The sequence below is a fragment of the Syngnathus floridae genome, chromosome 12 (genome assembly GCF_059516105.1).
Source record: "Syngnathus floridae isolate MCC-2025c chromosome 12, RoL_Sflo_1.0, whole genome shotgun sequence".
In the NCBI taxonomy this organism is placed as follows: Eukaryota; Metazoa; Chordata; class Actinopteri; order Syngnathiformes; family Syngnathidae; genus Syngnathus; species Syngnathus floridae.
In genome coordinates, this window is record NC_142424.1 from 13,981,381 (window position 1) to 13,996,509 (window position 15,129).

The 15,129-nt window shown below is 47.1% G+C and overlaps 2 protein-coding genes across 2 annotated transcripts in view; one reads left to right on the forward strand and one right to left on the reverse strand.

Annotated features, from left to right (window-relative positions):
* LOC148390115 (uncharacterized) overlaps nucleotides 1–15,129 on the reverse strand; it is a 99,051-nt gene that overhangs the window by 39,918 nt on the left and 44,004 nt on the right. The gene's annotated exons all lie outside the window — the stretch shown is intronic.
* LOC148390117 (uncharacterized) lies at nucleotides 10,643–12,210 on the forward strand. Its single transcript, XM_088392597.1, has 2 exons — nucleotides 10,643–11,999; nucleotides 12,134–12,210. The coding sequence occupies exons 1-2, from the start codon at nucleotides 10,643–10,645 to the stop codon at nucleotides 12,208–12,210; spliced, it is 1,434 nt and encodes a 477-aa protein (XP_088248723.1).

A 15,129-nucleotide genomic window follows, 5' to 3' on the forward strand; every position in this document is an offset into this window, starting at 1 on the left:
TGATCCACGGCAATAATACAGGCTAGTAATTTGTTGAAAGGTCAATTTAAACCTGCATTGAGGATCCTCAAAGACATAAAAGAAATAAATAAGTAATAATAATAATAATATTTTTGAGAAAAAGAAATTATATAACCTAAAACTACTAGAATTAAGATGGGAAATAAAAACGGTAAATCTCTACCTCTTGACGGAGATGAGAAGTACATGGCGAGTAGATTTATTAATTGTATGCAATATATGCCGAAGTGGAAGAAAAAATATGGAGTAGAAGGGAAGTTGAGAGTTGAAGTGTGGAAGATAGTAGTTGATGTTTTGGAAGAGAGTGTGGATAAAAAGAAAAATGGGCTGAAAAAGAAAAGAAAAGAGAGAGAATTGGATTGTGCTAAAATCTGGTTAAAAGCTTCACAAGAGAGAAGAGAACAAATCCAAAAGACAAAAGATAGAAAGATGAAAGGTGATGAGGCTGAGACTATGTTTGTCAGGCCGGAAGACAATGAGGCCACAGTGCGCAGGCGCACTGCTGCGGCTGCGGCTCCAGCCGACGCTGAAGGGGCAGCTCGAGCAGAGGAGCAAGAGGGGCCTTCCGCTCGTACGCAAAACTTGTATCCAAGCTTAACAAACCTGCATCCCCCCCCATATAACAGCAAAGGAAGTCAGGGTCACGCTAGTAGAAGTCCTGTACAAACAAGAAGTTTGACCACTGCTGCTAGATTTTCTCAAAATTTAGACAAGGTTGATGTATGCCCAATGATACAGGTGCCAAACCCTAATGTAGGGGAAGGCCAACTCCCACATACATATGTTTTCCGGCCATGGACTTTGGAAGAGGCAAGAAAAGCAGTTGAAGGGGTTATCCCTGTTGCTGAAGACCCAGATAAATGGGCAGAGGACATGGCCGGAATTATACATTCCTATAGACTGAATGGACATGAGGCAGGAGAAGCTGCAATGTCCTCCTTGGGAAAAGACTGGGCGAAGGTTAGAGGAAATTATACAGGTAGAAATAATCAAGGGCCTTTTCCCTATCCCATTGAGGAAAATCAATTGGGAGGGGAGTATGCAGCACAATGGAATGGTCTTGTGCAAAGAGTGCGAACTATATTTCAAAGACGAGCGAATTATGGTCATTTGGCAGGAATAAAACAGAAGCCTGGGGAAGATACTGATGATTTTCGTTTGAGATTTGAAAAAGAATTCAGGGTGCATAGTGGCATCCCATTCAATGATACAGCTGAGAGTGCTTATCAACAACAGCTTAAAAACGCGCTCCTCACTAATTTCCGCCCTGAAATAGGCAACTGGGTGAAGAAACATTTGGTGGAAGTGGACGTTGCAAGTGTGACAACAACTATGCAATGGGCCAGACATGCTGAAAAAGTGATAAAAAAAGGCAAAAGTTCTGATGTATTTCATCTAGATAATGATGATGATGAACTAGATGAAGATACAACAGTCTTCTTCCAAGGGTCCCAGCAAGGCAGAGGAAGAGGTAGAGGCCAACAAGGTCGCAGGCCGCCATATAATTCAAAACCCCCACAAGATACTGACAACTGTTGGAACTGTGGGAAACGAGGACACTTTGCAAGAGTGTGTCGTTCTGCAAAGCAATATCAATCAAAGGGTGCAGGAAGGGGCAGAGGAAAAGCCAAATTTTTAGCATGACAAGCTTCCTCCTCTTTGACCGCTTATGCTCATACAGAGAAAGAAAGAATAGATGCCCATATGACAGAGAAACATGTCATTGTCAGATTATTAGAATTTTTTTAGATTATTAGAAGTCTTGTCCATCCAAGAAGTATGACAATGCTGTTTGTATGCCCAAATTACAAATGACTAGAGCTCAATTTGTGTTACACTAAAGTTAAAATATGCAAATCAAGTGGTAAAGAAATGCAACTTGCTTCTAGAAGATAAATAAATAAAATTAGAATGTGCTGTCCTCGTGTGCATGGGAGGGACCAGCTCATGATCGACCACAGGAAATGGCCAGCCTGTGACGAATCATTGTTGCTGGAACCTACCTTCTGCACGCGAGAGCTGTGCATGTGTGTGCGTATGTGTTAAAGTTAAAGTTAAAGTCCCAAATTGATGAAGATTGGCTAAACTTTTAATATAAAGAAATTTGCTAGACTGTTGTCTATTCAATTTACACCGCAGAACAGAAACAATTTTGACAAATAAAAATGAGAGGAAAAGAGAGAAATCTGTTTGCGAGCAGAAACTAATCCACACTAGTGCATGTTAAGTGTCGAGCTCACATGAGAAATTCGATGAAGGAAAAAAAAAAAAAAAACGACAGAACATGCTTTCAGGAATTGGAAGAAGCTAAATTGTGAATTTAAGATTTTGCAATGCTACATTTAATAGGAATAATTGATTGGTTGTGTTATAAAATTATACAAACTTCTAAATGCAAGCTAAATCTGAGAGATTGAGTTCTTAAAATTTAAAAACAAAGAAAAAATTCAGATTAATTTGCCAGTTGTTTGTTTTAGTTAAGTTTTTTTTGGACTGGTGGATTGTTCTACCAGGAAACCTGAGTTGAAAATGATATATGAATGCTGTGTGGTGAGCTTGGATGAATTGGGACCAATGTGATAGTATGACTCCTTTTTGGAGACTGTGTGAGATGCATATGATGAGCATTGATGAATGATTGCCTGAATGAAAGGTTGAATGGTTGAAGTCGTTGGCGACTACTATAGAAAATTAGTAGAGCGACTTTGATGAAAGAGTGATTTTGAGCAGGTTGAATGTTAGAAAGAAACACGTAGCTTTTGGATTGATAATTAACTAGAAAAAAACTGGAGAACCAGTAACACATGTAGAAGATGTGTGAACTGAGAAATTGAGAAGCGTTTTGGAAAGAAAGTCAAATTAAATGATGATGGAATCATATGTAGTACAGAACGCATTCTCCCAAAAAGTTTGTCAAGGTGTGAGGCATGGGCGTTGCCAAGCCTCAAAAGGAGGGAGTGAGTAGGACAGATAGAGGAAGATAGTAAGAATACAACACTTTATGACAATGAATTTTCGAATACATTTGGTGTTATACTGTGGTAAATTTTTTGTTCTGGTGTAGATAGGTTCGCAACACGAGAGATTTAGAGGTTCAAAAGAAAGACAGTTAAAAGAAAACATTTTTGATTTGGACAATTGCAGGCTAACAGGAACATGAGAACGATAAGAACTACGAGGTGGGATCCAATTTCATTGGGGAGATTGAGAATTCACAGCACCATACTCGAAGTCACATTTTTGAGCAAGCATGACAATAACATGTGAGAGGTCAAGACATACAGATCAGGGCTTGATGTGGAAAGCAGACCTCGATGAGTTGATTTTCAATAATGATACTGAAGACAACATACTGTCCGATTAAATTGGAACAATAGATAAAATGTAGCTCAAAAATAGGATGAGTTGCAGGATTTACGATATAAAAACGAGACCGCTGTTATTAGAAGAATTTGAAGTTTGGTAAACAAACGTTACCAGCAAATTGATGGAAGCAGCTACATTTGGAGATAGTCTTACAAGTTTGATGTCCCAGCCTGTCATTCTCAGTGTCAGGGTCCCTGAAACCCAATCCGAGACTTCACCTGCAGCCGTGAACAACTACAAAATGGTGCCTGGCTCTGAAGCACCTTTGCCCTTTGGCGAAGGACAAGAAAAGACTACTGTTGTGCTTGGAGAGGGGCAAGTACACTCCGGAGGACAGACAACATCCTCGGGGACGAGAAAAGACAGTGAAAAGCGGAGGAACTCACAATGATGAAAATTGACTCATTTGAACAATGGACTCATTCAAGAGTGATGGATGGGGTCGCTCTGAAGCAACAACAAAAGAACACCAACTTGAGAGGGTGAAGTGCAGCAAAAAGATATGGACTTGGAGCGTCCGACAACCAAATCGCACTCCTTGCTACGGCGTTACCAAATTTGGTGAAGCTTGGTTCAAAGTGGAAGGGAGATTCATTGTGCACTGAGTTTGACAGAACTGAGGAGATTTGATAAATAAATAAATAAAAATTTGAAAAATACGTAGGGCTACAGAGAAAAGCATTATAATCAGAGATTGAACGGATTTGGATAAAACAAATAGGCTAAAACGGTAGGAAACGAGCAAGATCTGATATTTTGGCTCATCAAGCTTAAGACGTAGAGGTCGAGTTATATAAATTTTAGAACAGGACATTTGGCAGTCAGGAGGGAGCTAGGTTGCTCAATGTACCTACTCAATACAACAGTAAGGTTTTTTGTACCACAGTGGAGGTCTGATGGTCAGAAAGTTAGGTACGTTCAATTTTTGACATTCACACAATCATGCATAGGAGTCACACGGCGACAGTTAACAAGTCGATGACTGCAATAGGGGCCACCTACGACTGCACCGACATGAAAAAGTAGAAACGAGAGAGCAGAGTATGGGATTATATGCTAAAACGTCTGCTATACAGTTACCAATAGGAGATTCTATCAAAAGAAGCTACATGAGAGATGGATTACAATCTATTTGTCTGTGTGTTCTGTGTGTGTGTGTGTGTGTGTGTGTGTGTGTGTGTGTGTGTGTGTGTGTGTGTGTGTGTGTGTTCACACCCTGTGTGGGTGCGAGCGTGTGAGGAGAAAGAAGGCATGGGTAAGACAATCTCTTTTAAACCAGGAGGCAATAAATGGGAACGCCCCTGTCATAAATAGTTTTTGGTTAAAGGGAATCATTAGGAGGTGTTCAAACTCTTCCCGCAAACACTCCTATTTGCCAGTTAAATGGGCACGACAATTGACTACGAGAGTTGCAAACAACAAATGAAGAGCAGTCCTTGGCAGATTATATGATCAGGACGCTCAAACTGTGTCAAAGACAAATTTACTGCCGCTTGATCTTTCCTCCTCACAGGTCGACAACCCCATCAATCCAGGAGACTGGGTCTACATCAAAGTTATCAAAAGAAGGAACTGGGCCAGCCACGACAGGAGGGACCATTCTAAGTCTTGCTGACTACACATCCAAGGTTGCAGGACCCACAAATGCATTGACGACGACTGCTCTCCAGGAGGGAACTGGATGGGAGCTTTGGACATCACCGCTGTGTGCCAGGATGAGAGAGCCATTTTCAAGGTGTAAGGGCTCTCCAACCAACATGGCTACACCATCGAACGGAACATACTTCATACAGAATGGCTGGTGGCTTTGTGGTCACAAGGTTTATCCGATGCTGCCCGCCAACTGGACACGAGCGTGTGCGCCAGTGTGTGTGACAGACCTCACCTACAGACTACAACATCATCAGCTGACGAAAACGCGAGCACATATACAACTTCTTAGACGTGACAGATGTGATAATGATAATGAGACGTGGATTGCGTAGATGCTGTTCTGTGTTTTTCTTTTTATTTTTTTTTATTATTGATAGCATTCTGGTCGCCTGTGGCAACGGGGCCGTGTAAGAATTTTCCTGCTAATAACATCTGGCCAGCAGGTTTTTCGCTTACACAATAAGTTTGATCTGGGGTATTGAGGTAATGCCTCATCTTCACTGGATAGTGTTGCTATCATTGTTTGTTGTTTTTATTTTTACCATTCTGCTTTCTTCATTATACGTATATATGTTTTCTTGCTTGTCTTTGTTGTTTGGGGTGGCATAATCATATGATAAATCAGGAGGGAGATGTTAGGGTTTTCAGGTTAGTTTGATCCTATGATTATGTTGGAATGTAACCTGTAATAATTAAACTCGCTTGTCCTGTCTTAACAAAAGTAGTAGAACAAAGTGCTAAGATCTTTTGAACTGATTGACTAGCTGCAGAGGAAGCAATCAAAGTTGTTTTGTTCACACAACATCGTGAAGGACCCCCTGCTGTGCTTTGATCAGCCAGGGGCTTCGGCCATTTGCCCACTCTCAACCCCCACTCTGTTTCTCTTAATAAATATCCCCTCGCAGGAACAAGGGTTCAGACTTCATTCTGGAGTGAGTGAACTCTCCACCTGCAGGTGTCAAAAAGGACTTACTTGTCTCCGTGTGGTTCTTGCAAGATATTGTTTGAGTGAACAAATCTCTAACACCCTGTGTGGATTGAACTGTACCATAAAGTGTTCTCCCGATGGATGTGAGGTTGAAATACCAAACAAAACGTGCCACAAGGTGATGATGCAGTCAGGGTCCGGGGAGTCAACGCCCACTGTATTTTGGGTGGGAGATGTCAGCGACAACCTATTGGAACCATACGAGAAGTGGGAAAAGTTTATCCGCTCCAATAGACCAGGAGCAAGGACTCCAGAGTACCCATTCCACTGCACGCTACAATATCACAAAGACCTAACGCAGGCACAGGCAGAAGAGTGGTTGCGTCAGCAACCGCAAGAAGTGCAATTGAACGGCACTTGCATTATCCTGGGACCACAGGGAGTGGCCATGAAAATCCAGAGAAACGGATTCATTGACAAGGAATTTAAAGTCAAGAATAGCATCCCACATGTGACTTTGTTGATAGCAGAAGACTGGGAGCAGCAACATGTAGGAGAAATGATGGCGGAGGCGGAAACACTCAAGTTTTCCCCGCTGGCAGGAAACAATGCTCTGTGGGTGAGTGTTGATAAACGGTTCATGAAGATCATGGTTTCAGCGCATGGACATGGACAGCCCCAAACGGTACAGCTGTCACACGACTCCATCCTCAGTATGACGACAGATCAACTCAAAGAGGACATGCTCCGACAGGTACCCGACTACCTGTGGTCTCGCCATAGTACGGATATTGGACTTGTAAAATCTGCACAACCGGTAACAGTAGATCTTCGGCCAGGCTGCAGACCCCCATGGAAAACACAGTACCCCCTGAAGGAGGAAGCAGTGCGGGGGATTGAAACACAGATCGAAGGATTGCTCGTGGCAAATGTGTTGAGGGTAACGCAGACCCCTCTTAGTAATACGCCAATACTGCCCTTGAAAAAGCCTGACAACACCCACCGGCTAGTACATGACCTTCGAGCCGTGAACGAAGTGGTGATTGACAATGTAGCTGATGTGCCAGATCCGCACACCCTGCTGGCACAGATTCCGCCGGACGCGGAATGCTTCTCAGTGGTGGACCTTTGTGGCGCCTTTTTCAGTGTCCCACTCAGTAGCGAATCACAAGGACTGTTCGGGTTCACATTCAAAGGACAGTTTTATCAATATCAGAGACTTCCTATGGGTTACAAACATAGCCCTCATGTGTTTAACAAAGTGTTAAAGGATGATCTCGAAGGGCTCGAAAGACAGGTGCAGAGCACTGTTATTCAATATGTGGACGACATTATTGTCTGTGCATCGGATGTCGAGACGTGCCACAAAGACTCGATCAAACTGTTGCAAATTTTGGCAGAAAATGGTCATAAAGTGTCACAAAAGAAATTACAATACTGTCAAAAACAGGTTGACTATTTGGGCCAGAAAATATCGTATGGACAGAGACGTATCTCAGATGGCCATTTGGAGGCGATACGAACGGCTCCAAAACCTAGAACTGTTCGGCAAATGTTAACCTTTCTGGGAATTGCGGGATATTCGGCCTCCTGGGTCGAAGAATACGCCAAATTGGTAGGACCGTTAAGAGCCATGATCAAAGACACAGGCAATAAGGATCTCCACGCCACGCTGGATTGGACACAGGATGGCCATGTGGCGTTTGAAACAATCAAAGCAAGATTGCAAGAGGCTCCGGCATTGGCTTTACCAGATTACTCCAAAAAGTTTGTGTTATTCGTGTCAAGCTCAGCGGGGGGTAGATTTGCATGTGCAATTCTTTGTCAGCCTACAGGTACGGGGTCTGGACCCCAACCTGTGGCCTATTATTCGACATCCTACTCCGAGGTGGAGATGGGCCTGCCGCCATGTTATAGAGCAATGGTTGGAGTCTATTTGATGTATGACAAAGCCTCTGCTATCACCATGGGCTATCCTGTGACAATTCTTACTCACCATAGTCTTCGGACTCTGTTAAACCGTGGCAAGTACACCTTGACAGAGCCCCGGCTCCGGGACTATTACAGGCTCGTGGAGCAAGAGGATGTCACTCTAACAAGGTGTAATACTGTAAACCCAGCTGAGTTTTTGCCAACTTCAGAGGATGGGGACCCCCACGATTGTTTGCATGAGTCAGAAAAATACTCTAGACTGCGGTCCGATTTGCAAGCCATCCCCCTGAGGGAGGCGGATCTCGAGCTTTGGACAGAGGGCTCTTGTTATCGAGTCGGAGAAAATTTATGCGCAGGCTATGCGGTCGTGCAAGCGCAGGGACCTGAGTTTGTAACGATCAAAGCCGAAGTGGTGCCACAACCGGCCTCGGCCCAACTTGCTGAACTGGTGGGGTTAACAGAAGCATGCCTGCTCGCAGAAGGGAAAAGAGTGACAATCTATACAGATTCGGCATATGCGCATAGCGTGTGCCACCTGTTCGGTGCTGTGTGGAGGAATCGGGGGTTCAAGAAGACTGACGGTTCCCCCATCCAGCATCATGCGCAGATAATGAAGCTGCTGGTGGCCATGATGAAACCTAGAGAAATAGCCATTGCAAAATGTGCTGCCCACAAGTCCGATGCGTCCAGGGTCACGCAGGGAAATAGAGTGGCGGACGAAGCAGCCAGGGCTGTCACGAAAGGCGGCCAGAAAGGGAAAGTTTTGTTGGTTACGCATGAGGTCGACCTCGAAGACAGAGTCACACTCAGAGATGTAATTTTAATGCAGGCAGCCGTTAACCCGATGGATAAACACCTTTGGGAGCAAAGGGGGGCGAGTCAAGACCCTACTGGACTGTGGAGAAATCACGAAGGTCTGGTAGTGGCGCCGCCAGATTTGCTGGGAATGTTAATCCAGGAGGCACATGGGTTGGCCCATGTGTCAAGGGGGGAGGTAAAGAGAAAAATAACCGCAGAATACGGGTTTTGGGCGCCATATTTGCTCGAACAAATCGACCAGGTAATTGGAAAATGTGCAATCTGTTTGAAAAACAATGTGAGAAGAGGGGTAGCCACCCCCACGGGTTATATCCCGACTCCTAATGGCCCCATGAGAGAACTAGTGGTGGATTTTGTCGACATGATACAACCTGTCGAAGGGAAAAGATATATGTTGGTGGTCGTAGACCGGTTTTCAAGATGGCCGGAGGCCTGTCCAACTAAACGGAAAGATGCTCAGTCTGTGGCCAAGTTTCTGTGCCGCGAAGTTATCAGCAGATGGGGTCTGCCGGATAGGATTTCTTCAGATAACGGGAGAGAGTTTGTGGATAAAACGGTCAAAATCATAATGCAAAAATTGGGAATTAAACAGCGGCTCGGAGCAGTGTATCATCCACAAAGCCAAGGCATTTGTGAAAAAATGAACGGCGTCATAAAAAATCGAATTTCCAAAATTTGTCAACATACAGGCTTGAATTGGATAGCTGCCTTACCACTGGCACTGATGGTTTGCCGGTCGAGTGAACTACGCGATTTGCATTTGACCCCACATGAATTGGTAACCGGTAGACGCATGCCTTCGCCGTGTTTGCGTACCAGTGGGAAAGGCCCAAGCCTGTCAATTTTGGAGGACGAAATGAAAGCCTATGTCAAACATTTAACCAAGATACATAGGAATATTTCCACCTATGTTGTTGACAGGCAGAAACAAGAAGAAGCACAAGAGAGACTCGAAGCAAATACTAAAGACACGGTTCAGCCAGGAGACAAGGTGTATGTGAAAGTGTTCCGCCGCAAGTGGTACAACGAAAGACGGCAGGGGCCATTTGAAGTGTTCCGCTGTACCGGAACAGCGGTGCAAGTGAAAGGGTCGCCAACTTGGTACCATCTGACACACTGCGTCAAGGTGCCCAAAGATGAAGAACCCCAAAGAGGGAGTCGCGGCTGCGAGAACTCCGAACAACTGCCAGAACAAGAGTCGCCCAGGGGCCCAGATCGGGAGGAAGACGGGCAAGGTCGAGCTGTGGTGGATAACGTGTCTGCTGTATCTGTTCCTGAGGACATCGGGGGCGACACAGCCGACGATCGAGGAAGCCAACAGTTCGACAATGTCAATCTTGACGACGCGCCCTCCCCAGATGCAGGTGACTCGTCCCCAACACAGCGACACCGAGCCAACTACCACCGGAGATGGTGTCCCCAATGGACACGGTCACCCAACAGGACCCAGTGACGGACGCCCAGTCCGCCACAGAGTCCGGCCGGAGCGTTACATTGAGCAATGTTGAGGGAGTGTTGGGAAGAGCTGTCATACTGCCATGTAATTGTGCAAGGGCAGGAAGGTCCCTATGCAGACACACCGCCAAATGGGAAGACAACTCCGGTAACATCCTTGCCCTGGCCCAGCGAACTCATGTGGACAATGTACTGTTACTAAATACATATAGGCGATTTGAGGTGTTAGGAGATTGCGCTCTATTTCTGACAAAAATTGGCATGACTGATTTCGGAAACTATACGTGTACCTGTTTCAAAAGGGGAGTGGGAAAAGCAGAACGCATGGGCGACCAAACGACGGTAGATAGTGTTACTTTTGTGACATTGATGGAGAAAAAAGAAATTGATGACGAACAACCAGACAGCCCAGTCACGGAGTATGTTAAGACGGAGAGGGCAGTCACAATCAAAATTGACAATGTTTCCATGACAACGATTGGCGACAACATTGAAACGCAGTCGGCCACGTCAGGGACGCTCATGACAACGGCGGAGGCGGTAAAGCCGACGCCTGACGTTCCAGGACCTGTCCACGAAGCGTTTGCGGACTCGGACTGGTCCCCGGCGGAGGTGCGAACCAATTTGCATGCTATGGCAAGACGGGAAGCTGCTTGGAAGGCTTATGGGTTCGATGCTTTGGCATTACCGGGGGTTGATGAATGGGCAGGAAGAAACATGTGGTATCAACTGATGGTACATTCGATCAAGTCGTCCAAGGCAGTGAGTGGGCCGTGCTTGGTAAGGGTAAAATCACCAAGTACGCTGAAAGCTGTTTTTCAGACTGTTCCGGTGCCGGTATCCGACGATTGCCAACTTAGGCTACTGCTTTGGTTGGTGTACGAGCAGTCGTGGAAAGCACCTGAAACTGACGCTCAGGTCAGGAAGATTTTTAAGCCCACAGGGGTGTGCGCGTGGATAAGTGAACTTCCCTATTTGGATATGCTCGCCGTGCATGAGGACATTCAGGTTGCAGTGCCAGAATCCATAGATGTGCCGTCTATAAAGGTGCCCGCCTGTTTTTGCTCTAATGTGACTCACGGTGGTCCGGGGGTGCCTATGGGGGTGGCAGATTGCGACTATTACTCTATGCAATTCCCAGGGGAAGCATGGGGGGAAAGGGGAGCCATCCATCCGGTGACCTTTCCTCTACCCGACTCCTATAATGCGATTACGGTGATGGTGGAGAATCGCACGGTGCCTGGAAACACAACCATAGGTAACCTTAGAGACATCTGGTGGGTGTGTGGGACTAAAGCTTATTTGTTTTTGCCTTATGGATGGTTGGGTTGCTGCTATTCTGCTACCCTGAAGCTCCCGTTTGAGGTGATGACGATAAAGAGGGGCCACAAGCCAGAGGGGGAGACTTATCAGGCGGTCCCAAGCAGGGCCAAGAGGGAGATGGCGGCGTTTCACACCACGGAGGCGTACCATTGGAGAATTAGCTTGGGAGAAAAATGGGGCCTTGGGATCTTTCCCTGGTATGGGGTGACATTTTTGGCAGATCACATTGATAATATTACGTATACCCTCCAGGGATTGGCGAATGAGACGATCAAGGGCTTCCGACAGTTGTCACTTACCCAAAAGAGCCATCGGCTGACCCTGCTTAAACATGACATGGCTTTGGATTATATCTTGGCGAGGCAAGGGGGGTTGTGCATAGCCCTAAACTTGACAGATGACGCCTGCTACACTTTGATCCCTGATAACACCGACAACATTGCCAGTATCATCGACGCGCTTAAAGTCATTCGAGATTCCTTTGGGCCGTCTGAGGGAGCTGGTTGGTCAGCAACCAGCTGGATACAGGATAGACTGGGACCTATAGGGACGATAGTGGCGCAGGTGTTGGGGGCGCTCGGGATATCACTATGTGTGATGCTTTGTTTTTGCACTGTGATAATGACTTGCGCAAAGGCCATGATATTACGGTGGATAGGCGTGGTAATGCCAAGGGACCAGACCCAGATGCCGCTGCTCCCGATCGACTGTAAGACTGATCTGACTTACTCTGGTGAAATGATAGTGGCTGACAGGTACTCGGATTAAACATAATAAAATGATAAGGGGAGTGCATGGGAGAGGAGAATTAATATCAGAAAAATACAAAAAATAGAGCTATACACGAAAATGAAAACCCAAAGTTAGGGGATGAAGGAGTGGGAACATCGGCGTAGCGCCACTTCCTTGGGTTTTTATTTTCCTTTTTGTGTGATGTGTTGCATGATTCCACTGGAATGTGATCCACCGTATGTTGTTGCCCGGCCCGCGACCGGTTTACCATCGTTATTGTGTCAAAGTTGCATGTGTTTTGCGTTGAGTGCCATTGTCATCACACGATACTGGCAGGAGTTCTTATTCGTTCCAGAACCTCTGAATGCTGACCGGGGCCGTGCAAGGGACTCTATGGACAGTGACCTGGACATAAGGACTTTGTATGGACAGCAGGCCCTGGGCAGTGATACCCAGCACGTTCTATCGCTGAAGATTCGGGGAATGGACTCTGCCTCGGCACGCACTTACACATGAAGAAGGGGGGCGACATTTCGGGGGCTTGTTTTGATAGCATGTTTTGATACCTCATTACTATATACCTCATTGTTTATTCCAATATTTCTACCTCATTTTGTTACCTGCTGGCCGGCTGATCATGTGACGGTACAATTTCACTGTTTGGTGATAGGGGGACATGTCATTCCATTTTCACACTGTTTGGTGAGCTCATACTGTTTTGTGGATTGTAATGTGCCGGGGATCCTTACACCTGGGGGACACCAGGTGGGGGGAACCACTGGCGTTAGTAGAAGGGGCCTCCTCTTTTTCTTTGTCACTAAACGGGCGAAGTTTTTTCTAGAGGTAGGGCCGACAGCTTTTTGGGGCTTCTAACGGGCCACACCAAATTTATTACTTTGCAATTTGTCACCGTTGTAAGGGTATTACCTAAGGGGGGTGGTATCGTCGTTTGAATAATGTGGACTTCGATTTTCTTTGCTTGTGGTTCCTGAGATGCCTCAGATTGTTGTCAGGGGGCAATTGGCTAACTGAATGGTTTGAGCTTTCCTAGTTAAAATAACCTTACGTAGCATGCCTTGAGCGTGATTTAGGCTGAAGATTTTGGGCCAAATTGTAAACGTGAGCATATATAAAATTTGGTTGGGGGAAGATGTTTGGACCTTTACCGATGTCATCTTTTGTTAGACCGTTTCCGGGACTATTACTTTGTCCCGGAAGGGGGGAATGAAGTGTAATTTGGAATTCCCTCTCTATTCCTGTAGGTGGCCTTAGAATGTCCACCTGGCGTCAGTGACACGGTTCTATTCTATATTTGCTGGTCAGGGAGAATTCAGTTTCAGCAATGTGTGCAATCCTATAATAAGGTAAAGTGGCTGTTGTCGTCCATCACCAACAGCGCTGGTCAAGATCTCCTTTTTAGGACTGAAGTAAACTAGTAGATTGAAAACCACAGCTGGTGCACAAAGCCATGACATCAGCTCCTTGCCAGGTATAAAAGATACGGGCCTGACAGGGGTGGGGGGCTTTTTTACATCCATGCCTTGGGCCACTCAACTTTTTGGAAAGACTTCACTCTGACATCGGTTAAATAAAATCTTTTCCCAATCAGCCGTGGTCCCTGAAGTGCTCATTCGTCGGGAAACAGCCACCGATCACCGAGTGTTTTTTGAAGACCAGCGAAGCAGAAAAAACCATATACCACAGCCTCATTGCACTTCCAGCGGCCAGCACACTCGCGCACACCGCCCGGCTCCACCGGGAGGCCGTGCGCACGCGCCGTGGCCGAAATAAGCTCCCGCCTAGCGGATTGGCTGTTTATAAGCACCGCGGAGGAGATTGCGGAGCCTCATTGCACTTCCAGCAGCCAGCACACTCGTGCACGCCGCCCGGAACAACCGGGAGGACGTGCGCATGCGCCAAGTGGCCGAAATAAGCTCCCGCCTCTCGGAGCGGCTGTTTATAAACACCGCGGAGGAGATCGCAGAGCTTCATTGCCCTTCCAGCGGCCAGCACACTCGCGCACGCCGCCCGGAACAACCGGGAGGCCGTGCGCATGCGCCTAGTGGCCGAAATAAGCTCCCGCCTAGCGGATTGGCTGTTTATAAGCACCGCGGAGGAGATCGCGGAGCCTCATTGCACTTCCAGCGGCTAGCACACTCGCGCACGCCGCCCGGAACAACCGGGAGGCGGTGCGCACGCGCAAAGTGGCCGAAATAAGCTCCCGCCTAGCGGATCGGCTGTTTATAAGTACTGCGGAGGAGATTGCGGAGCCTCATTGCACTTCCAGCGGCCAGCACACTTGCGCATGCCACCCGGTTCCACCGGGAGGCCGTGCGCACGCGCCAAGTGGCCGAAATAAGCTCCCGCCTAGCGGAGCGGCTGTTTATAAGCACCGCGGAGGAGATCGCAGAGCCTCATTGCACTTCCAGCGGCAAGCACACTCGCACACGCCGCCCAACTCCACCGGAAGGCCGTGCGCACTCGCCAAGTGGCCGAAATAAATTCCCGCCTAGCGGATCGGCTGTTTATAAGCACCGCGGAGGAGATCGCGGAGCCTCATTGCACTTCCAGCGGCAAGCACACTCGCGCACCCCGCCCGGAACAACCGGGAGGCCGTGTACATGAGCCAAGTGGCCGAAATAAGCTCCCTTCTAGCGGATTGGCTGTTTATAAGCACCGCGGAGGAGATCGCAGAGCCTCATTACACTTCCAGCGACCAGCACACTCGCGCACACCGCCCGGCTCCACCGGGAGGCCGTGCGCACGCGCCGTGGCCGAAATAAGCTCCCACCTAGCAAATCGGCTGTTTATAAGCACCGCGGAGGAGATCGCGGAGCCTCATTGCACTTCCAGCGGCAAGCACACTCGTGCACGCCGCCCGGAACAACCGGGAGGACGTG

Bases quoted from the DNA above. Each gene is read 5' to 3' on its own strand.
- LOC148390117 (XM_088392597.1), top strand. From the start codon at position 10,643: ATGACAACGATTGGCGACAACATTGAAACGCAGTCGGCCACGTCAGGG. The intron at 12,000-12,133 runs GTTGGTCAGCAA...ACTTGCGCAAAG, and splicing joins TGGGCCGTCTGAGGGAGCTG to GCCATGATATTACGGTGGAT.